A 26,129-nucleotide genomic window follows, 5' to 3' on the forward strand; every position below is an offset into this window, starting at 1 on the left:
CTGAAAGAATTACAGAAGTGTTAAAGTGCTGGAATAGAGATGGCAATGCAGCAAAAAAAGAGGAGAGATGAAGAATTATCCTAGCTTGCATCTAGTGGACTATTGGAGAGAAAGAAATCATAGATGCTTTGAAGAAAGACAAAGCAGCATGTAAAAGCTAAAGATAGATGGCCTAAGCCTTTATTATGTTTGATGTAAACGTATAATGTAGGCAATACAGTAGATGTTCTTAATGCTATTGACGGATAGTAACTAGGAGATCCTAGGTGTTGTAAGGAAAACTTTAAGTAGACGGAGAAAACAAGGATAATATTCGTGAGAAGCAACATTATCTTCTGGAGTTCAGGCAAGGTACAAATAATATTTATTTACTTTTCTATTTGATTTTCATTTATCTTTTTCTTTTTAAAAATTGTTGGGCCTTTGCAGATTGTGGGCCATATTTTTATTTTTTTCATCTTTAAAATGCATGTTTATAACCAAAATTTTTGCTTACATTATCTCAAATTTATATCATTCACTTTCATTTATAGTTAATCTCAAGAAGATGACATATTTCTAAATTTAAATATAGGGTATAGGTAAAAAATAATTGAATTTCCATGAACACGTAATTCTCTTCAAGATCTGTTTCTCCTTTTCAGTACTCGATATTCATACTAAAGTCAAACTCTAAATGTATACCACGTAAGATTCATTTAAGAGGAAGCATTCCCTATCAAAAAAAGTTTTTAAAATTGTTACCATTTATGTTTTTAATTAAATTATATGTTATCTGTTGTTATAAATCATCTCATTAGGAATGAAATAGACTATGGTTATTGTAACTAAATACACAATGTCAAGTTAGTTTAGATTTAAAAAAAATAAAAATGTGCCATATAATTAAACAATGGGAATAGAATATTATAGATCAAATTATAATTATCTAAGAAATTATATATAGAAAATGAATTTCAGAGAATGGTGATGAAAATAAACTATGTATAGAAATTGTTTTAAGGAAAACTACATTTTACATAGAATACAAATATATAAAATATTTATATTTGAATTAATCGTCAATACATCAATATCTTCGTATGCACCCATCAAATGTTATATAAATTATATAGTTTAAATACATAAATAACTTTTTTCTTATCAGAACTCACGCCCCGTAACATGTTATAGATTTATAATCATCTAAAATATCCAAAAAATTTATAATAATAAAAATAATGCTTCATAACGTATATAGAATTAATATTTTTTATATACGTTTATCTTAATTAATATTTTAATACACGTGCAATGCACGTACACTAATCTAGTAGCACTAAATAATACCACACTTACTACATGAACTATTTCTAATAATACACCCTACCAAACGTCCCGTTAAAGGTTACATTAATTTTATCATTCTTTTTTGAAACTACATTAGTTAATTTTATATGTATTATAAGCTGAAGATTCTAAAACATAAGAGAAATCTAAACATTAAAGCCTTGTTCACATCGAAGCTTCAAGTTCAACTCTGAATCATCGCCATCAACAAAAAGACAACTCCTTAATGTAAATTCTGCTAACCTACTATTTTTTGTTTTGTTTTACCATCCCGTGTCTCATACTCGCTTTGGAGTCTCACTAATCACGATTTGCACCGAAAAGTCCCACTTTGTGGGTAAATCGTTGTCTCTCAAATACAACTCTATTCCTAAAGGAACGAACCCAAAACCTTAGGTTAAGGATGGAGAAATGCTTACTACCCTATCACAAACTTTGGTGATGCCTAAAGAACTGTGTTTAAATTTCTGAAACACTTACTGCTACCTTTCATATTAATTAAATCCTTAATTGTAATACTATTTAACAAGGAAGAAGAACTATTATGCTTTAGTTTGAAGAATTGTTATACTATTAGATTACCCGTTGAAGATCAGTACCAGCTACTGTATTTTGAATAGGTTACTACAAAATAATGAGACTACAGTCTCAAGAATAATATGCGATTTAAAATGTAACCATTATATTGGTATATTCATCTAATTTGAAGTTTTAGTTATCTGATTAACTCTTATATTTTCTAAACCTATTAATTGCCATGTACTTATAATTTAATTTCAAAATTGATCTTATTAATTCTATGATTCTGAGTAAATGTTATTTTTGTCTAATCATTTCCAACATTTAAACCGAATGCTTCGTAGCAGTGAAATAAAATTGTTAATCTAACCATATTCGAATTATTAAGCTCTAGTAACAAATAAGAGGCATTTCGAGTTACATTAAACTATTTCTCAAGTGATCCCTTCAGAATCCCAGCAGCATATCCAGAGCTAATTTAGTCTTTTTTTCAACATTGATTAACTCTAAAGGCTCATTTTGTTTGCACTGAATGAAGGTCTGAATCTGAACGATTCAGATTTCAGACCATTAAGTGCATTTTATTTTTTATTAAGATTTTAGCTCTTAATAAGTCTTAATCATTCAGATCTAGAATTAAGTCTTAATATGTCTGAAAAGGAATTTTGGTGTTGAATAATATTCACCGCCACTCTATTCATAATCATCCATCACCACCACTAACCACCTCTGCCACCGCCACCATTGTCAACCACCACCCACCTCCACCACCACAACCACCATTGACAACAGATATTGCTACCAACCACTATTGTCAACCGCTACTACACTTACTACCTCTATTATTCTAATTATATTCACCGTCATCAACACCACAACCATCATCAACCATTACCAATCAATCCCTACTATCGACCAACTCATCCAGCACAGTAACCACATCTTCTTTCCTTTTTCCTCTAAGGAAGCATGCAATATGAAGAAACATATTCTTGTAGTCGTCATCTAATGCATCTAGACTTAAGCTGAGTAACCTAACAATCTTCCCATCTCTGAAATCTTTGCCTCTATATAAGGCATTTATGTGCTCTTCTGTACCTTGTTTGTAGAGAAAAGAACCCAATACCCCTAGAGCTAAGGGTAAGCCTTTAGCATAATCTACTACACAACACGAGAGCTCTTCAAAGCCTTCAACCGGAGTTCCTTGTTGAAAGGCGTGCCAACTAAAAAGTTCTAAAGCCTCATGGTTAGTCAGTTCTGGAACACGATATAGCACATCATGCTTGCTAAGTAAATCCAAGTTTCTAGTTGTTGTAATGACCTTAGTGCCATCACCAAACCAATCACGCTTTCCAACTAAATATTCCAGTTGCTGGCTGTCATCCATATCATCAAGAACAATTAGAACCTTCTTGAAGCGAAGCATTTGGCTTATCATTTCGTCTCCTGTGGCAAAATTTGGTACATTCACGGAGTCTTTCTTCAAGATCTGTGAAAGAAGCTTCTGTTGCAAATGTTGTAGGACTTCCAGCTCACTCTTTTTTAAGACACTCCAAACATTTGCAAGAAAACAAGATCCTTCAAATTGAGAAGAGATCTCATCAAAAATTCCACTTGCAATGGTTGTCTTCCCTACACCACCCAACCCCCATAACCCGACAAAATAAACACCGCCAGATTCAACATTCAACAATGATTTTACTTTCTCTATACGAGGTTTGATTCCCACGTGATATTTTGCAATACTTGGAACAACAGAAATCTTGTCAAGAATTTCCTCAAAAAATTCTTCTCTTTCCCTGCATCAAATAAAATATATCAGAACAATGAAATATTTGAACCATGATAATCAGTGCTATCAAAGGCATGCTTAAGCCCTAAAGCAAGACTCAAAACGTGTTGAGCGCTTCACCTCGCTTTTACGTGCACTTCACTCTCGTCATCAAGTTTTTAAGGCATACTTTTCCTTGCTAATGGGTCTCTTCTGAAGAGGCGACACTATACAATTGATATTTCACTTTATCGTAATTGTTTTTCAATTTCTTTGCTCATATATTTGTCATTCATGATATAATTATTAGTCTTCAACTAACATAAATATTTGTACAATTTCTGCTTTGCGCCTTTTTTTATTAAGCCCATGCTTTTATTTGCGCTTAAAGCCCAGCAGACCTTAAACCTTTTTTGTGCTTTTCGTTTTGACAACACTGATGATAATTGATAAAAGCAAAAGGCATTACCCATGTCCCAGAAAATGCAACATTAAAATTTCACTAAGTCAACAAGGAGCAACACCTCAAATTGACAACTATCTTGTCAAATATCTTAGCTGGAGTAGTTGTCTTCTCTATGCCACCCAAAAGTGTTTTATTAAAAACCTTCAAATTCGTAACCCCTAGTCCTCCCCACATTTTAGGATATGCCACGGTCTTCCAATGAATGAAATGAAATTTCTTTGTCCCATCCGCCACATTCGAAAGGAGATTTTTTTGAAACCTTTCAACTTGCCTATCACGAAGGTAGGTGCATTGAACAAGGACATGCAATAAGTAAGGATACTCAATGTCTTAATAAGCACTTTCTTGCCTCCTTTAGACAAGTATTTTTTCTGCCAATCTGCTAACCTCTTCTCTACCCTATGAACGGCCGAATTCCAAACACCAATATCCGTGTTCGAAGAGCCTAGAGGTAATTCCAGATAGCAGGTAGGGGAACCCCTACCCTTCATTGCATAACTTGGGAAAACCAGTCAATATTATCCATTATACCTAAAGTATGATCGCATATTTTCTAAGTTTGATTTTCAGTATGACACCACCGGGAACCAAGACTTGCCCCGGAAAGTCCAACTGAGTACATCAGCATCACAAAACACAAAGTACCGTCTGCCTCAAACTGTTGTAAAATTGTTTTGTCCATCATTCTGCTCAAAGTTTCCATCACCAAGATAAAGAGCATAGGAGATAAAGGATCTCCCTGCCTCAAACTCCTTGAACTACCAAGGAAACCACAGGGATTGCCGTTCACCAACACCGAATATCTCACTAAAGAGAAGCAAAAATTGATTCACTTCCTCTATTTCTTACCAAAACTCATCTTCAACAACTTGAAATCTAGGAATTTCCTATTAACATGATCATTAGCCTTCTCGATATCCAGCTTGCCCAACACACCTGGCTCCCCTTGTTTCTTCCTCGAATCTACTACTTCATTAGTTACTAAAGTTGTATCCAAAATCTGTCTTCCTTTGACAAATACATTTTGCGAAAAAAGATAGTCTCATCCAGAACTCTCTTAAGTTTATTAAAAAGCAACTTGGAAATAATCCGGTAGATGTTCCCCACTAGACTAATAGATATGTGATCCCAATGCCAGTAGCTCCTTCCTTCTAAGTGATAATGACAATAAAAGAATCATCTAAGCTTCTTTCCAATTCACCCCTCCTAGAACTCATCAATAGTACTCATAATATCTTACTTGATTGTGCTCCAACAATGTTGAAAGAAAGCCAAAGTGAAGCTATCCAACCATGGAGCCCTGTCACCCACGCAATACTCTACCACCTTCTCCTCTCTAGCCACCCACTATTCTCCCCTCCAATCTGACTGAACTTTATCCCACCCAAATTTGGCCTCCACTCAACTTCCTCTATGAAAAACCGTTCGTAGAAACAAACAATTGTTCCCTCCACTTCCGCCTCTCCCTATTAAGTCTCGTCCCCAACCTCCACAGACTATCAATCCTACTCCTATTTGCAACTGCTACCCTATGGAAAAACTCAGCATTAGAATACCCCCCTCTTCCAACCACAACGCTCTTGATTTTTGTCTCCAACTAGTCTCTTGAGCCAAAGTCAAAGAAGCTAGCTACCCTCTTAGAACTTCTTTTTTCTCCGGTTCTCTCTCATCTAACTCCCTTCCCATCTCTATTCTTTCTGAACTTCTTTCTTCTCCTTCTCTTTCATCTTACTCCCACCACCTCTATTATTTCTAGCTCCCACACTTCATTTATAATGTCCCTTATTTTCTCCTCTAACCTCCCAACACTTTCTTATTCCACACCCTTATGTCATTCTTAAGCAACTTCAATTTTTAGCAAGTCTGAAAGATGGTCTCCCTTCCAGTGCATAACTGCTCCACCACCGTATCTCCCAAATAAGTCGCTCGCAGCCAAGTCATCCTAGTGCAACAATAAACAGAAGTACCAAACAATCGGTTACCCGTCAAAGAAACAGTTTAGATAGGACCATAGGAAGATTTAGGATTTATGGAACATGGTGCAATATTAGATAAGGAGGAAAAAAGGGAAGTATTAAATGGGAATTGATCCCTATTCTTCTAGATAAAGAACTTAACATCTAACAAAGTGCACCATACAACCCCTTTGGAGCATGGAGAGCAGCAGAAAATATCAGATTAATTCTTTTTTTCTTTGCATTGGCAACTGTATATTACATCAATGAACCAAAATGGTATTTAGGTAGTACTGAAACTATATTTGCATGAAAGCTCCGAAAATCTACTATTCTCTATCTCTAGCGAGTCTAAAATATGAATGACAGAGATAATATCATTAGAGTAAATCTCATCACAAAGTAAATCTCATTACACCAAAAACATAACAGTAAGATGAAGTTCAACTTGATCTTCTGTACATCATCCTCTATAGTCTTAAAATATTTGGAGTTTCTTTTCTTCCAAATTTTCCACCAAACGCATGCTGGGGCAATTCTCCATCTACTCTTGTACTTTGCCAGTGAACCTATTTCCTCTCGGACTACTGAGAGCTTCTGAAACCTTTTTCTGGCATAGTCCAGTATATGCCTTAGAGGTTTAAGACACCACTCTACAGCTGAGCTGTAAATGGACAAAGGTGCACAACCAACATGATATAAATGCCGCCAAATATGTGTCAGTCCTATGTTCATATTTCACTCCAAGTTTGGAAAACGTAGCATCATCTGAACTTAACCATTTCGCTGCTTTCCGAATAGTCCCTGTTGGGTTATGGGTTGACTTCAAACAAGCTGATTTTTTCTCTTTCCTCAGTGGAGCTGACTTGTATCTTAATATCCTCTTGCACCAAAACTTTATCCACTTGCTTAGAGGAACTCTCGGATTAGAAGCTTCTCCTTCTTGAAGATGTTGGAAAGCTACAAACAAGAATTCACAAGAACAAGGGATAAATCTCTCATGCTTTTCATCAACATCTGTAAGCTCAATTGCGTTAGGCACTACTTCTTCATAAGGAAGACCTCTGATGGACAGACCTCCGATCTTGTATAAGTCCCAAAGGGATATGGATAGCTCTCCAGCGGAAGTAAGCAATGTATTAGTAGTTGGACACCAAGCCTCAAGGAATGCCTGTAATATGTTTGGGTTTCGGTCATATGTAAACAATGAAGCATAAACGGCATCATATATTTTTGCTGCCTTCAAGGTTTGTGCACTTCCTGCCAAGATGTCCTCAGCCCATTCCCAATATCCTTGAGTATGACGATATTCACCAGCTACCTCCATAGTGTTTCCCCAACATATATCTCCTTTGAGTATTCGATGTCCTAAGCAAGGAAGGGTGGTCGCAATATTCAATTGACGTTAGTTGGGAGTTTGAAGAAGCCATACTTTAATCGATGTTTTAACACCAATGTCATGTTCCGAAGTTCAAACTGACATATGGAGAGAATTTTGCAAGGGTGGCCACGGGTCTGCACATTTGCCTGTTGTTGGAGTTTCAGTCAATAGCCTAGTTAAAATCGTGCCGTTATTAGCCTCAATTAGAAGATACTTGTTTTTAGAGGATGGAGATATGTAATCTCTAAAGTGGACCATTTCTGCAAGCTGTATAAACAAAAGAATCTTGGTCAAACACAGAGTCAAGATTTAGAGAAAAGATACCTTCAATCAATCAATAAATAAATAAATAAATAAATAAATAAATAAATAAATAAATAAAGGGGTCCTTCATTTTTTTTTTGGCTTAAGTGAAATATAGTCACGTATACTTCAAGCAAAATTGGTTGGGTCTTAAGGTGACGGAGGCGAAGTTAAACTCTCGCACCTTAAGCTGGCCGCTTACGGGTTTATCCTTAAAAGGATCTCAAAATTTCCATGCCTTAAGGTAGACAAAATTTATCCCTTTGCACCTTAAGCGGGCCGCTTACGGGTTTATCCTTTAGTTCTATGCCTTAAGGTGGACAAAATTTGTCTCTTTGCACCTTATCATGGGATTATCCTTAAAAGAATATCGAAATTTCCATGCCTTAAGGTAGACAAGATTTGTCCCTTTGCACTTAAGCTGACATTCTGATGGATTTGTTATGTAAAGGGACCGGCTTCAAGCAAAATTGGTCGGGTCTTGAGGTGACGAAGCCTCGCACACCTTAAGCCGACGTCCACCTTCTTCAGCAAAATTAGTTGGGTCTTGAGGTGACGAAGCCTCGAACACCTTATGCCGACGGACACCGTTTTCAAGCAATGCAATTGTTGTATATTGCTATTTGTTTCAAGTCCACGAAAAGAAAACAAAAAAAAAAAAGGAAAAGAACAAGAAAAAAAGTAAAAGCATAAAACGAAGAAGAAAGTAATTACCTGTTTCTGATTTATCAAGAAACTGTTGCTGAGAAGTCTCACGAGGTTAACAATTTGATGCTTTGCATGAAAATAATAATAATAATATATGGGTATTTATAGGATTTGTTGGTCAGTGTATACTCCCTAATCCTTGATAAATTTGGAGAATGCATCTACCAGTTTTGATAAAAGACGGACTGCCAACACAATGAAGGTTAAAGACGGCGGAGGTCTTTACTAATTCAAAAGGAAATTGAATAAGGTCATTTATTTTGAAAAAGGATAAGTTTGTGGGACCATAAAAAAAAAAAAGAGAAAAAGGAAAGAAAGAGTGGTGCACGTTAATGGCATTAAATACCAAAACAAAAATTATAATATACTGCTATTTGTTTTTCCAATTTCAGTGGCAAAAGAAAAAGTAATATATTTGTGTTACACTTTCACAAGCACCAAGGATTAAAATATACTAAATGTATATTACAATTTTACAGGGCCCATATGATTATGACATGTTTTATGTTCGAATTTGGTCCATCATAATTTTATTTGCACATAAATTTGTGTAATTAAAAAAAAAAAATATATCAAGTTTATACTTCGAGACTAGTCTCCGAAAGATCTCGACAACTCTCAAAGTAGGAGGCATTGTGTGGACAATGAAATTTTATTAAATTTAAATCCGTACGAAATTCGAATTATATTAAATTCAAAATATATTAGTCCCAAATAAATATTGCGGATTAATTATTTAAGTCCAAACATATATGGATTTAATAAAAGTTTAATTTTTATTGGGCTAACCCATTAATTTGGGCTACAAATGATGAGCCCACTTTGCTAAGCCCAAAATATTATCATATTCTAGAGGCCCAAATAAGCGCTACGCATCAAATGACGTGGCATGCCAAGTCAAGGAAAGGATTCAATAGAATCATGCCACATGTCAAAATGATGCAGCAAACCCATGAAATCAAGGCCCATAAAAGGTGACACGTCACTCAAATCTGATTAGTCAAAGAAAGTCCATCTTCATCATGACTCTCTCTTTTCCACAACTATAAATAGGGATCTCATAATTCAGAAAAAGAAGCCCCAGGACTCTAACAAGTAGCATGAGTTCATCAAGATTCAAGATCAAGACCGCAATATTCAAGAACAAGAACAAGCTCAAAAGCCCTTGAAGTTCATCAAGATTCAAGATCAAGAACAAGAACAAGCTCAAAAGCCCTTGAAGTTCATCAAGATTCAAGATCAAGACCGCAATATTCAAGAACAAGCTCAAAAGCCCTTGAATTCAAGCATAAGTCAAGATCAAATCTCTCAAGTCCATCAAATCAAGTTCAAATTCAAGATTAAGCATTAAGACCTTGAATTTATATTTGAAAGCCCTTGAATTCAAGCATAAGTCAAGATCAAATCTCTCAAGTCCATCAAATCAAGTTCAAATTCAAGATTAAGCATTAAGACCTTGAATTTATATTTGAAAAGGCGAATCAGAGGATTCATAGAGATTGTAACACTCGCATTGAAATAAATAAATTGATTGTTACAATATTTTTCTTGTCTCGAATTATTTATTTTCGGCCTCAAAAATTTTATTGTCCAACAACAAGCATTATTAATACATCATATTTTGCATTATTCTTATACAATCTATTAAACACCCGTTAGTGTTGAAATTATTTAAAATTTTTAGGAGGCAACTTTGCTGACTTTTCAAATGCACTTTTCTCAAATTCCACCCTAACCATATAAAATAGCACCAAAAAATCAAATGACATCCACTTTCTGGGGCCGATGGAAAAATATTGTAGTTTCTCAGAAATTGACATAGTCGTCGGCCAACCTCAAGAATTGTCTTGTCCCTCCGTACGTTCTTAAACAATATCCTAATATTATAGTTGAATCATCAAAAATTTTAAGAAAATATATTGTTTTAGTACTTCATGCTCGGAACCCCAACAAGGTGATACAGGGCTTCAATGATGAGAATATGATAAGGAAAACATGCATTATCATCTATTCGAAAGGCCTTTTACAAGGATTAGATTCCTTCAGCTATCCCTCATGGCTTGATTAGTGCTTCCTCCTTCATGTTTAAGCAAAATCACAACTTTGAATTTCTGTAAAAAATGACGATAATTAATTTGATTAGTCAACACACACACATAATGAATTTAAGCAATTAGGCTTAACATTTAATTCCTAAAGTCAGACTTTATATAGAATTCTGATGAACCAAAGGCGAATGAGATTGTAAAAAAGCCATGCTGGTATCTGTAGGATCTTAGCCCTCACATAAGGCAAGAAGGCTATGATCTAAAAAATTATGCACTATCAAAGAATGATAACAATGATCAAGTTTGGAATCTTCTATGGTATGTAAACACCCTCGTTTTATGACTCGTGAGCAAGCTTTGTATATATGCACTGGTAACGATGAAGAAGTGAATTAAATATGGGCTGGGGTAAAATTAAAAGCACACGTAAGAGTAGCACGATAAATAAAGATGACAATGAGTGAAGAACATCGTTAATTAATAGTGAGAATAAACATATAGAATAAATCATCATTTATAGTGTATTCCCTAAATGGTTGTCTGTTACTCATGCATATTAATTTCATTCTTACAGGGCACTTCTTTAAGTTTCAAAATAATCAAACTGCAGTTATTGGACAAAAGCATATGCCGTGAAGAAATAGAACAATACCTTTTAAATAATATAACCTGACACAATTTATTCCATCATGAATCTTCATCTTTACGCCTATTTATCTAAAAGAACAGAGACATTGGTAAATGGATAATTAATTGATTAACCGTAATAGTATATAGTATTGCATGCTACCAAAAATCATAAATGCACAATAATAATATCAAAGAAGTAGAAGAATATAGTACCTCATGTGTAAATGAACCATTAGAAATTTCAAGAATGATCTTAGGCCCTGATTTTGCAATCCTCTAAATCTCTACTACAATGTGATGGGTACCTTTTTGATTATTATCATATTATTATCATTATCCTTACAACTTTTTTAAAAAGTAGCACTAAGTGTTGCACCCCTTATGCTGCTTTATGGGATCATTCTGTTTTAGCACCATTCAGTGTCTAAAGATAGGAATATCTTTAACTTCCACAATGTCGTCTGGTGAATTCTCATGATTTCATTACATTCTTTTTTGCAACCATTCCTTCAATATAAACAAGAAGGCATGCATGGCAAGAGCAGTATACAGAGAAACGCGAAAGAACAAGAAATAAAACTGAGAATTCATATATTATTAAAGAGAGTTTAATAGTTGAAGGGAGGTGTTATTTGTGTGGAGCTTTGAACTCAATTCTAGTCCAGGGTATTTAGTTATATTGTGTAGGCTGTTGTATCCTGGAGGGGACAGGCCAATAAGTATTACTGCTGGACCGGAGAAATAATTATCGCAGTGGGCTTGAATCTCCTTAAAGAGAGCGAGATATTCGCGCCTCAGCCGTATAAGAAGAAATAATATTTTTCTTTATTCATTTGTAATTTTTAGTTATAAATCAGTTGTAATATCACTGCAATTTATTGAGATTTTCACCAACAATTTTTAAGGAGAATTCAATATGGCAACAACTGAAAATTCCGCGGATGTCAAGATGGGAGATCTCAACAAGCCATTCTGGTTCAACGGTACTACTTCAAGAGGTGGAAGGGTAAAGTGTTTTTCTACTTAAGTCTTCTCAATGTTTTTTATGTGTTAACTGAGAAGAACCCAAATAAAGTAGATAACTCTTCCATGACTGACAACGAACTTATCTCTCTTAAAGAGAAAGTTGAAAAATACAACAATGTGTAAGACCCCGCAAAAATTGTTGCGTCCGAATTCAACTCTCTTGGCTTTACAAGCCTCAAGACTTAGCAAATTTTCATAAGTGTTCAACACTTAGTCTCATTTTAGACCTCCAAACTTCGGGGATTTATTTGACGACCTTTCCGACATTCATTTTTCGATTTTCAAGTTGCATTGTGATGGAGCAAGGTTGTAGTACATCCCGGGTAAGTTTCAGAATTTTTGGACTCCGTTTAGGGCATGTTTGGATTTGAAACCAGTAGCTCTCTGCGATTAGGGGGCGCCGCCCATCTTAGAGAGCCTCTCTAAGCAAGGCACCACCTTACTTAGAGAGGGGGGAGAGCAAGGCGCCGCCCTGCTAGTCCGGTGGGTACCCAGCTTTCAGCATTCAACCTCCGCATTTAAAGGGTATTTTGGACATTTTTCCTACCCTATATATTGTCTTAAACACGGGATTAAACTTATTTTTCACCAAAATATTGTGTTTTCATCAATTTTCTCTCAAGAACACCCAAGAGCAAGTCTAGGGTTCAATTGGGGGTTTCCAATTACAAGCTTAATTCACTATAATCTTCACAGATTATCATTCTAAGGTATGCGTAGTGTTCATCTATGGATTCAATTCATTCATAGAGCTCAAGAATCATGCTTCTAAATGTTATTTTGTAAACTTTTTGTGGTGATATGAATATGTATTGATGATGATTGTTGTTTAAGTTTCAAGATGATATCTAAGGATGTTTTCATGGAATATATGTGGTTGTTGGTTGAAAATCATGAACTTTGGGTGGTTTGAAATAATGCAAGTATGAAATCCACCTATGCCTTAGAGAATACATGTAAGATGTTTGATAAAATGCCTAGGATGCTAGAAGTTCATATGTACATGATTTCATGATATCTAAATGATAAGTCCATGTTAGCTATACACTTCAATATGAATGTCCATGCTATTTATTTATTCTTATGGTGATGGCATGAAGCATGTATGATGATGAAAATATGAATTATGTGTGCGAATTATATCCATGCTTTCCCTACCATGTTTGAGGTGTTGAGTAAATACATGAAGTATACTATCCCCTACTTATGATATAGTGAATTATGGACTCCAATCTTGTGATCAAGTCATGTCATGTGTGTCAGTTTCCTTCTATCGAGTCCTGGGGGTATTCGTACCCGAAAAATATAGCTGTGTGCCTAGATCCATGTCATGTTGTCACGATAAACTCGGTCAAGCTATAATCTATAAAAATTAGTCAGTCATGTGACTCAGGAAACATCAGAAATCTCATGATCTCAGTTAACTCTCAGATAATAGTATTACTCCGTCAGTCAACGTATGTCAGTTATTCAACCTATGTACAGTCAGTCGAATCATGTTCAGTCCCTTCAGATGGGAGTAGAAGTTAGCACCGAGTGAACCCAATGATGGGAACTCCCCTATCAGTTTAGGGTGTGATTCTTAGCATTCATCCTTGTGTTCCAGAACTACGTAGCCAGCGTAGGTTGAGACATCTTAACCTGCCAGATTAGGGTTGATGAGGTGGCTTAACCTGTCAGTTTAGGGTCCCACCGTTCTCACTATTGAGTACCTGCCAGATAAGGGTCACTCACAACTGTCCTTACCAGTGGCACGGTATTGACACCCCTCTAGTTGGGGCAAATATTGGACCCCAACTTAGCCATAATGGCATACATGGGGCATGTCGGTTAAACAACTACTTCCCACAGTTTTAGTATCAGTCTCAGTAAAAGAACTCAGACAATTCTTCAGATATCAGTATACTAGGACTGTTAGATACAGTCATCTCAGGGCTGTCAGACACAGTCATCTATGTTATCAGAATTACGGTTCTATCCATGTATTAGTGTACAGATTTAGCTATTTCGTACTCACGATCTTAGTTACTATGTATGCATATTTGTACTCTTAGGTTCATATCATTCAGTCAGTAGCATTATTCATGCATGTAAACCCTTTGCATTAGACTACTTCACTCGTATACTCAGTACTCCAATTGTACTAACGCATTTGCGCTATGGTGCTTTCTTTTCATGTTACACCATAGGTTCAGAGACACGAGGCCCAGACCAGCAGTAACATTCGCATTCAGCATACAGAGTTGCAGTAAGTCCTCTTCATGCGAGGACGACATTATTTGATTTATTCACTTATTTCTTCAATTTAGTTTTACGGAGTTAGTTGGAGACATGTTCCTTCAACTCCTTATTCAGACAAGACTTAGAGGCTTTCAGATTTAGTCAAATTTAGTTATTAGATTCAGTATTCAGTTTTATATTCAGTTGTTTTGGGTATTCTTTACCCCATGAATGTTATTATATCTCTTCAGTTGAACCTTATTGCCTACATGTTCATGTTTTCCACGTATTGTATATATATTATGCAGTGTACAGGTACAAATATCAGTTATGAGTTAGTTTGTGGTCCCTCGGGGTCATAAACACCGTGTAGCATTCCGGTTCAGAAAATCGAGGCATTACACAATGACTCCTACAAGTGTCATTATTTTTTACTTAATAGTCTATCGAATAATTTTGTAGTGCAAAGAAAATTTGAAAAGTCTTGCAGAGTAAGTATGAAACTGAGGAGGTGAGAGCAAAAAAATATGCGGCTAGAGGCCAAGATGCACTCATGCAAACTGAAGAGAACAACATCACATTGAAGGTAAATTTATCTTCATATAATACTACCCTTGAAAATAATAAAAATACTACTTTGAAGCCTAAGAAGAAAATATTAAAGAAAAATAATGGTAGACATCCAATAATAATAATGGTGGAAATATCCAAGCAAAAAATCAACATGTACGAGAAAAGGGACTGTGCTTTGTCTGTGGCAAAAGTGGGCATATTGCTCGACCTTGTAGATATCGAAAACGTGGACCTACATCTAGGCAAACATTACCGAAGATCCATTTATGGCGGTAATAACAGACATAAATATGGTGGTGAATGTTGATGGATGATGGGCTGACTCTGGTGCAAACCGTCATGTCTTTTATGACAAAGAATGGTTTAAAAATTATAAAAATTTTAAGGAGCCCAAAACCATCATGCTTGAAGATTCACACACAAATCAAGTAGTTAGAGTGGAGGATGCTGAGTTGAGATTTACTTCTGGAAGGGTATTAATCTTAAAAGATGTACTTTATACTCCTTCCATGAAGAAAAAATTATTGTATAGTTTTCTTCTTAATAAAGCAGGCTTCAAACAGATTATTGAATCTGATTAGTATATAATTGTGAAAAATAATATTTTTGTGGGAAAAGGGTATGCATGTGATGGTATGTTCAAACTGAGTGTTGCAATGCATAAAACATTTACTTCTGTTTATATGTGTTTTTCTACTAATTTTTGGTATGCTTGTTTGTGTCATATAAATGAACGTTACGTGGGAACCATGAGTAGTTTAGGATTAATTTCAATGATCAAAAAGAATTTTGAAAAATGTGAAGCTTGTAGTAAAGCTAAAATCACAAAAAGGCCTCCCTTCCATGTTGAAAGAAAAATTGGTTTATTAGAATTAGTTCATAGTGATATTTGTGAACTTGGTAAAATTTTAACTTGTGGAGGAAATAGATATTTTATCACTTTCATTGATTATTTTTCTAAGTTTACATATGTTTACTTAATGAAAAATAAAAGTGATGCATTTGAGAATTTTAAAATTTTCCTCCATGAAGTTGAAGATCGGTTTAATAGAAAAATAAAAAGAATAAGAAGTGATAGAGGCCGCGAATATGAGTTACTTGAGTTCAATTCTTTTGTAAGATCATTGGGTATAATTGATGAAACTACTCCTCCTTATTCTCCTGCATCGAACGGGGTAGCGGAAAGGAAGAATAGAACTTTGGTTGAGTTAACTAATGCCATGTTAATTGAGTCTTGTGCACCTTTAAGTTTTTGGGGTGAAGTTCTTTTGACTGCTTGTTATGTGTTGAATCGTGTGCCTAATAAAAAGAACAAATTAACTCCTTTTGAATTGTGGAAATGTCATAAGCCAAATTTGGGATATCTAAGAATTTGGAGTTGTTTAGCCTATGTGAGGTTAATGGATCCTAAAATCTCTAAGTTGGGTAAAAAAGTTACTACTTGTGCTTTTCTTGGTTATGCTTCAAATAGTACAGCCTATAGATTTTTTAATCTTGAAGATAGCGTGATAATAGAATCAGGTGATGCTATTTTTCATAAAAATAAATTTCCTTTTTATTCTAATTAAAAATAGTGGGGGTCCAAGGACCGAAGAAAACATTTTGACAATACCTAGTTCTTCTACTTCTACTTTAAATAATAATAAAAATGATGATTTTGAGTTAAGAAGAAGTAAACGAGCTAGAGTAGAAAAAGACTTTGGTCCTGATTATTACGTTTTTAACGTTGCAGAAGACAATCACTTTAAAAGAAGTTTTATCTTCAAATGATGCTATTTTCTGGAAAAAGGCTGTAAATGATAAAATGAAATCGCTAATTTCTAATAAAACTTGGAAGTTAGTTGATTTACCACCGGGTTGTAAAACAATTGAATGTAAATGGGTCTTACGTAAAAAATTAAAGCCGGATGGATCTGTTGAAAAATATAAAGCTAGGCTTGTGAAAAAAGGTTTTAAACAACTTGAAGGCCTAGAATTTTTTGATACTTTTTCACCGGTAATGAGAATTACATCCATTAGACTTTTAATTGCTATTGTGGCAATTTTTTATTTACAAATTCATGAAATGGATGTAAAAATTACTTTTTTAAATGGAGACCTAAATGAGGAGATTTACATGGAACAACTCGAAGGTTTTGTTGAGGCTGGCCAAGAAAGCAAAGTATATAAACTTAATAAATCCTTATATGGCTTGAAACAGGCACCGAAGCAATGGCATGAAAAGTTTGAGTCCTGCATGATTGAAAATGGGTTTAAAACAAACGAGTATGATAAGTGCATATATCATAAGTCTTGAAATAATTCGCATGTTATTATTTGCCTATGTTTTGATGATTTATTGATCTTTGGCTCTAACATGAATATTATTGATGAGACTAAAAATATTCTTAGAAGCCATTTTGAAATGAAAGATCTTGGTGAGGCAAATTTTATTCTAGGAATAAAAATTACTAGAACATGTGATGAAATTTTCCTTGACTAGTCACAGTATGTTGAGAAAATATTGAAAAAAATATAATTTTCTTGATTGCAAGCATGTTGTAGCTCCATTTGATTCTAGTATTCACCTGGTTTATGTTGAGAGTAAAACAGAAGTAATAAATCAAAAGAAATATGCGAGCATAATTGGAAGTTTGAGATATGTGACTGCTTGCACTAGGCCTGATATTGCATATGCAGTAGGAGTACTTAGCAGGTTTACTAGCAAGCCAGGTAATGAACATTGACATGCTATAGACAAAGTAATGAGATATTTAATTGGAACAAAAAATTGTGGTTTGTTCTATACAAAATATCTTGTTGTACTTGAAGGCTTTTGTGATGCGAATTAGAACACTTTATCAGGTGATTCCTTATCCACGACTGGTTATATTTTTACTTTGGGTGGTGGTGCTATTTGTTAGAAGTCTAAAAATCAAGCAATAATTGCTAACTCTACCATGGAGGCTGAACTAATTGCTTTAGTTTCAGCTAGTGAGGAAGCGAATTGGTTAAGAGATTTGTTATTTCAAATACCTTATTTTAAAAAACCAATTCCTCCTATTTTAATTCATTGTGATAGCACTGCTGCAATTGGTAGAGCTCAAAACCGTTATTACAACGGTAAATCTAGACCTATACGGAGAAAGCATAGTAATGTGAGATTATATTTGACAAATGGTACCATTAATGTTGATTATGTCAAATCTTGTGATAATCTTGCAGATACGTTGACCAAGGCCTTGGCAAGAGAAAATGTCTAGAGTACATCGAGGGGAATGGGATTGAAGCCTATTAAATCATCAGTCATATGTGAGGAAACCCAACCTGGGGACTAGGGATCCTATAACCATGTTCAATAGGAAAAATGAATCACCTGATGACTTGTTGTGAAAAATGCACTATTTATCCCTACCTATGATGTAAGTGCATTTGCCTGTAATGATTATGAGATTGAGTTTATTAAACTCTTAATGAATATCTATAGCTCTTATGAGTGGGGTGCTAAATTGCAGGAGCACTCTAGATGGATTTCACCTATGTGAGTGTGGAGATAGGCCGCTCCCTATTGATAATTAGGCTAATTCTCTAAAGACACTCATTAAAATCGGGATAACACAAGACCGTAATGTTCTGGCTAAAAATCTCATTTCAACACTTTGACCATTATGTGTAAGCAGTAACTTTTTATTTTCCCAAAGTAGTCATAGTTCAAGTCTGAGACCACTACGACTCTAGAGTAAAAATTACTATTTTACTAAGTGGAGGTTCAATGCAGAGCATGTTAAGAAATGGACCTTGGGCCTAACTCAACCTCAAAAGCTAGATCGGGAGGTGAGGATTACCCAAGTCTATATAAACAAACCACTAGTCCATTCCCCAACCAATGTGGGACTTTTACCCACTCTAACACCCCCCTCACGCCTAGGCCCAACTGGCCCTGACGCATGGACCGGGAGCCCAAAATGGGGATGAACCTGAATCTGATACCATGATAAAGAAATGGACTATGTCAATAATGGACCTTGGGCCTAACTCAACCTCAAAAGCTAGCTCATCCTCTTGACCACCCGACTTATTGGCATATCCCCTTCTCTACCTCAGCCTAGACTCTTTCATGGCTGACAACCCTGGCTTGTTGCTTTGCACGAACAAACTATTTGACTGACAAGCTTCTGATTTACTCCACCAACCTTGCTTGATGTCCTCTTCAAGTCCATGCTCTCTTCTGACCATAGTTGCCAACATATCACTAACAGAGTTTCTGACGAACTGATGGTTCCCCACAATCAAGGATATTTGAGTAACAACTATTCGATTGTCCAACTTTGTAGTTCCACTCAAACAGCATCGCACGATGACCACACCTATTGGCCTAACGTACCTCTATAGAATCCCTCTGCATACGGTATCCACTGACTTGAAGTCATCCCTTGAAGAAATCTTAATCACTCTCGGATGCTCTGAAGATGAATCAACCCGTAAAGATGAAAGCGGAATCAATGGCTGTGACATGGCGTGATTCTGAAATGATGGGCCTTGGTTGACATCGCTAACTCAAGCATCTCAACATACAACCAATTCCCTTTACAAGGTAGCATTGTCTCAAAAGATCTTCATGAGCACAATGAATGTCAATCTATGCTTTGACGTGATCACTGCAATGACATCCACAATCTGCTCTCAATTCTACGCTCTGATACCACTTGTCATGGGCTTATTTGTCACTGTGTCAGCAGCATAAAATTTTGTCCGTGCGGTGCCCATGGTTCCCCCAACTATGGGCCAACCTTCCTCATTTCCTAAGTTTTTAGCACAATCCTGTGCTTGTGAAAAGCCTGCCTCAGAGGTTTGCTCCCTTTGGTGCCGCTCTATCAACATGTTGGCTGACATGCCAACGTATAAGCAACTCTTGTGGCGCACCTTCAATCCTTGGATCTCATCTATATGTGCTTCAGGGGATGACTACGGACATACTCGTCCCTCAACTGGACCTGATCATTGCTATAGCATGCACAGTCTTATCCTCAAGCTTGATATCGCCTTGTGTATGTGCACTTGGCCTTTGCTTCGCCCGAGTAGGGCAACCTTCAATCCTTGACCTTTGTCTCAAGCGTCTTTCTTAGACATGCCCTCTCTTGTCTTATGGCATAGCCAAACATAGCCCACGCAACTTGCATCCAACTTCCATAGCGCAGTGTCGCCCCATAACTGCGCGTCTAAGCCAACGGACCCTTGCTCGCTTGGCTGAACCTTGGCCAAGCTCACAAGTCAGCTCATGAGTCTCTTGGGGAGATTATCTCGATTGCTCTATCAGCTTGGAGGCATCCTTCCATTATTTAGACAGCACGCGGGACATGTTGGTTCATATAACCAACCTCTAGCCTTGTTGGGGCGCCCAATGCTGGTCCACCTGACCCTGCATTGCCCATAGGGTTCTCGAACCATATGAGTACCTTGCGCATTCCTTTGATATGCCAAAGCAGGCCCTTGAGATTGTCCCTCAAGGCAACACACTTGAGGCGGCCATCTATCGACACACCCGGGGGAGGCTGGTAGGCTGTCACCATGTATACCCCTTTTATATATGCTTAAAATAAATAATCCCAATGTCTGGCACTAGACATCATTCTGCCCGAGAATCATACTGGGGCTTAGACTATCCATCCGACCTCCAAATTGGGTACCGTTCGTTCCTAATCCTTTTTCTTGACTTCCTTCACACCTCCATGAAGTTCACCCCATTCCCATACACATGAAACAAGTTATGGCCTTCGGACTAATCAGAAAATTATGACAATACCACTGTACTTTGTCCAATTCAAGCCCCTATTTAAACGAACTCCAAATTCCCCCAAATTTGGTAAGCATAAATAAGGTACTATTAATATCAACACTTTAAACCAAAATCCTTAGATTCTACTTGTAGCTCAAAATGGTACGGTGCTGACATCGAACATCGCACACGATCCTCACCATGGCTCCGCCCCCTTGGGCTCACACCAATCCCTCTCCAAATCACCTTGACACTCTTAGGACATGTCATGCAACATATATAGATGCTTGTTGCCTCATGTTATGCCCCTTTGCCCCATCTTTGACTTTAGTATATTCCCTCAGAATATGCCGCCTGCATAGCTGACATGGTTGCAGCCTAGTTGGCACGCACAATCCTGCCGGGTGACAGGCCCCAAAACTTTGAGGCTTCACACCCTCACACACGCCTTGATACCATGTCAAGAATGGACCTTAGGCCTAACTCAACCTCAAAAGCTAGCTCATCCTCTTGACCACCCGACTTATCGGCATATCCTCTTCTCTACCTCAGCCTAGACTCTTTCATGGCTAACAACCCTGGCTTGTTACTTTGCACGAACAAACTATTTGACTGACAAGCTTCTGAAGCACTCCACCAACCTTGCTTGATGTCCTCATCAAGTCTATGCTCTCTTCTTACCATAGTTGCCAACATACCGCTTACAGAGTTTCTGACGAACTGATGGTTCCCCACAATCAAGGACATTTGAGCAACAGCTATCCGATTGTCCAACTTTGTGGTTTCACTCAAACAGCATCGCACGATGACCACACCTATTGGCCCAACGTGCCTCTATAGAATCCCTCTGCATACGGTACCCACTGACTTGAAGTCATCCCTTGAAGATATCTCAATCACTCTTGGATGCTTCGAAGATGAATCAACCCACACAGACGAAGGCGGAATCAACGGTTGTGACATGGCGAAATTTTGAAATGATGGGCCTTGGTTGACATAGATAACTCAAGAATCTCACAAGGTAGCATCGTCTCAAACGATCTTCATGAGCACGACGAATGTCAATCTATACTTTGACGTGATCGCTGCAATGACATCCACAATCTGCTCTAAATTCTACGCTCTAATACCATGTTAAGAAATGGACCTTGGGCCTAAAAATAAACCTCAAAAGCTAGCTTGAGAGGTGAGGATTACCCAAGTCCATATAAACAAACCACTAGTCCATTCCCCAACTAATGTGAGACTTTTACCCACTCTAACAGAGCACACCTCCATTATGTATAATAGTCTTCCTTCTATTACTGGACTCTCTTGATAATATTAAAAAAATGAATGGGGGATTGATGGGTACATTTTTTATTATTATCATATTATTATCATTAGCCTTACAACTTTTTTAAAAAGTAGCACTAAGTGTTGCACCCCTTATGCTGCTTTATGGGATCATTCTGTTTTAGCACCATTCAGTGTCTAAAGATAGGAATATCTTTAACTTCCACAATGTCTTATCTGGTGCATTCTCATGATTTCATTACATTCTTTTTTGCAAGCATTCCTTCAATATAAACAAGAAGGCATGCACGGCAAGAGCAGTATACAGAGCCATGCTAGTAGCGGACTCAGCTTTTCAAGGTTGTGGGTGCTCAAAAAATTTTATATAAAGTAGTGTGTAGCTTAAGGGAATCGAACCCAAAACCCTGGACATGGAAGTCACACCTCAAGCAATTGCACCCAGCCATGCGTTTGTTCACTGGGTGCATTTTAATATATTATATCATTTATTCTGTATTTCTTATATAATCACACCTAATCTACGTCGAGTTTAGTGGGTGACGGAGCACCCAAAAAATACACGTGGATCCTCCTCTGAGCCACGCGAAAGAACAAGAAATAAAACTGAGAATTCATATATTATTAAAGAGAGTTTAATAGTTGAAGGGAGGTGTTATTTGTGTGGAGCTTTGAACTCAATTCTAGTCCAGAGTATTGAGTTATATTGTGTAGGTTGTTGTATCCTGGAGGAGACAGGACAATAAGTATTACTGCTGGACCGGAGAAATAATTATCGCAGTGGGCTTGAATCTCCTTAAAGAGAGCGAGATATCCGCGCCTCATCCGTATAAGAAGAAATAATATTTTTCTTTATTCATTTGTAATTTTCAGTTGTAAATCAATTGTAATATTGCAACAATTTATTGAGATTTTCACCAACACAATGTTATACATAATCACAACACAAGAGGGAATAACAAATTATTTAAGTTGAGTGTTTCACTACAATAACTAAACAAATTTTAGAAGTGCAGTTGAAGAAGAAAGCACAAATTATTGAATGAGAGAATCAATAGTTATTGGAGCGATCGCTGGAACCTAGAAAGAGGAATCCATCGCGAGAAATTAGGCAAACCCCAAGTTTCATTTTATACTTGACTACAACTCCATTCCTCTAAACTTCAAATTTTGCATTTCAACTATGATAAACTTGCTAACTATAAATTATTTGAAGTAAACCCCCAATATTATTTTTTCGTTTGATTTTCATTGCATTGCGATTCAAATTCTAGTCACTCCTAACACTTGAGATTGGATTCCGTGTTCTCATTCCCTAAGGATTCAACCCCGATTCTTATTGGGTAAAATATATTGACAAAGATCGCTTATACCTTCAAGTATATTCGTAGTGTTTATTTTACCTTATTTGTTGTTTTTGTTCTCTCTTAGGCGACGACAGAAGTCTCTACGATATCAGAGCCAAAATGGTAGCAATACCGCTACTTTTGATGGACATCTAGAGGACGAGGATCACCTTGGAGATGCGGGTCGAGCTAGCACCATTCATACACCACCGGTGGAAGGGAATGGAGTGTTTCACGTTACTAGCGTAATGCTTTATTTGCTTCAGATGAAGAGACTGTTTAGGGTTCAAGCCCATGAAGACACCAACCTTCATTTGAATAATTTCATTAATGTGTGTCGTTCGTTTTCTATAGCCCATATATCTCGAGAATCAATCCGCTTGCGAATTTTTTCATTCTCATTAATGAGAAAAGTGGTATTATAGTTGAGGGAGTTGCCCGCAGGTTCTATCACCTCATGGGTTGAATTGATGGAAGCATTCTTGGATCGGTTCTTTCCTCCATCATGAATATTGCAATTAAGGGATGAAATCATTAACTTTCGTCAATTAAGTGGAGAATCATTACATGAGGCGTGACAAAGGTTCAACAAGACAAGAAGTTATTGCAATGCCTAAATCATGAGGCCTTGGATAAAATGCTCCTTCAAATCTTCTATAAGGCATTGAATCAATTGAACAATACGGTAGTCGATAATGCAGCCAGCGGTTTTATAGTGAAACAATTTTATGGTATTGCGGTGGCTTAATTGGATCAAGTAAATAAGTAAAATTGAGGTTGGCATACAAGAGATATCAAAGTGGCCGGGGGGCTCCCTCCATATTTTTTGTAAGTCAAGAACAAAGGAAAAATGATGAAGAGAGATGAGAATATGGCTAAAGTAATGACACAATTGGATCTTTTGATGGGCGTAACTCCAAAGGCATTAATGTCGTTGCTTCTAATAGTACCAAAGCTTATGATGATGATGATACTGAATCTCTTGATACAGAAATTCGATTCATGTCAAACCAAACGGAGGGGTTTCCGACCTACCTATTAAAGGCAAGGCGGGAATCGAGGTTGGAAGAAAAGGGGTCGTGAATGGAAAAATTGTGAAAGAAAGGACCATGAACGAGATACAGATTGGAGAGATAAGAAAAGAGATAGTGATCGCGATTAGAGAGATTCATGACCATGATCGATACATTCCTCCACCTGATTGGGCTAAAGGTAAAGAGACAACCTTCATTAATTCAAAAATTTTAAAGAATAAAGATGTCCTTGCTCGTAACCTTATGGGATTTAATTTGAGGGAAGTGCTAGGATGTTGAGGGATATGAATAGTGATTTTTCACAATTCAATCAAATGGTCACCTCACATTCGACTTTTATCAAGCAACTTGAACTTAAATGGGCCAAATCCCGACTCATCTAAATGCAAGGTAAAAGGGTGGACTACCTAGTGACATTGTCGCTAATCCAAAAAATGATGTTCATATCATGACAATCGTCACTAAGAGTGGTATGACTCTTGGTAATGATATGGTGAATCTTGATGAAGACCCCAATGAAAGGGGAAGTGATGACTAAGCTAGTGGAAAGAGAAAGCGTCTAGATAAGTCAAATGAAAATGTCACTAATCTTAATGAGACCGGTGTTAATACATCAAGAGTAGTGAAAGAAAAGGTTGAAAATGAAGAAGCACCACAGTGGTTGACAGTAATACTTCAAAATCGGATGAAAGTTCGGTTGTCTTAAGGCCACAAATCAAAATCCCTCCTCCATTCCCGCAAAGGCTTAAGAAGAAAGAAGATGATTCTAAGTTCTAGAAGTTTCTTGCAAAATTTAGCAACATATCATTAAACATACCATTGTTAGAAGTTTTACAAGAGATGTCCGAATATGCTAAATTCATAAAGGACTTGGTCACAAAGAAATGAATCATGGATTTTGAATCAATTGTAGTGACGCATAATTATAGTCTAGCACAATGATTGTGAAGAAATAGGATTCAGGCGCATTGACCATTTCTTGCACTATTAGAGTGTACAAGTTTGGAAAGACATTATGTAACCTTGGGGTGAGTATTAATTTGACGTCATTTCCCATATTTTGGAAGCTAGGTTTGGTGCTCCTAAGCTGACTACAATGAGAATTTTAATAGTCGATCGATCTATCAAGAAGCTCATAATTGTGTTGTATGACATACTTGGGAAGGTGGACCGCTTTATTTTTTGGCTGACTTTATCATTTTAGATTATAAAATTGATCATGAGGTCCTTATTATTCTTGGTAGGCAATTTTTGGCTATTGTACGAGCCTTAGTTGATGTTAAGTGTGGTGAAATAAAATTTTGGGTAAACAATGAGGAGGTGTCCTTAAACAACCTATGGATTTGCAAGTTATTTCTGTGATCGATGTGATGAAGTGCCTAGTCCTACGAAAGTAAATTTTGTAAGTGATCCTTTGGTGGGTGTCTTGTGGAACTTGGGGAGCAAGGAAATTAAGGAATATGATGACGTAGTTGCATCATTGATGGGTCTTAGATCCTATACTAAGAATCATTGCAAGTTGGATCTTGACTTAAAGAATAGAGAACGCCCCCAGCCAAACCTTATATTGCTGAACCACCTTAACTTGAACTTAAGTCGTTGCCTTCACATCTTCATTATATCTTCTTGGGTGAGTGTTATATTTTGATAATCATTGTTGCGGAAGATCTATTGCCTTGGCAACTGGAGGTCGTGAAATCTATTGTGAAGAAGTTCATTCGAGCCATAGAGTGGACCATAACAGACATCATCAGAATTGCTCTTAATATTTA

General features: G+C 36.7%; 3 protein-coding genes across 3 annotated transcripts in view; all 3 read right to left on the minus strand.

Moving 5' to 3' along the window:
* LOC107855831 (TMV resistance protein N) overlaps positions 1 to 26,129 on the minus strand; it is a gene marked incomplete in the record, with an annotated part of 108,589 nt that overhangs the window by 60,912 nt on the left and 21,548 nt on the right.
* On the minus strand, positions 2,747 to 4,576 carry LOC107855798 (TMV resistance protein N). Its single transcript, XM_016700798.2, has 3 exons — positions 4,473 to 4,576; positions 4,144 to 4,356; positions 2,747 to 3,647 (listed from the first exon to the last, which is right to left on the minus strand). Exons 1-3 carry the CDS (start codon positions 4,574 to 4,576, stop codon positions 2,747 to 2,749), a joined length of 1,218 nt encoding a protein of 405 aa, XP_016556284.2.
* On the minus strand, positions 6,246 to 8,744 carry LOC124899295. Its single transcript, XM_047413668.1, has 2 exons — positions 8,439 to 8,744; positions 6,246 to 7,688 (listed from the first exon to the last, which is right to left on the minus strand). The coding sequence occupies exon 2, from the start codon at positions 7,365 to 7,367 to the stop codon at positions 6,681 to 6,683; it is 687 nt and encodes a 228-aa protein (XP_047269624.1). The 5' UTR covers positions 7,368 to 7,688; positions 8,439 to 8,744; the 3' UTR covers positions 6,246 to 6,680.

This window comes from Capsicum annuum, chromosome 6 (assembly GCF_002878395.1).
Source record: "Capsicum annuum cultivar UCD-10X-F1 chromosome 6, UCD10Xv1.1, whole genome shotgun sequence".
Lineage (NCBI taxonomy): Eukaryota > Viridiplantae > Streptophyta > Magnoliopsida > Solanales > Solanaceae > Capsicum > Capsicum annuum.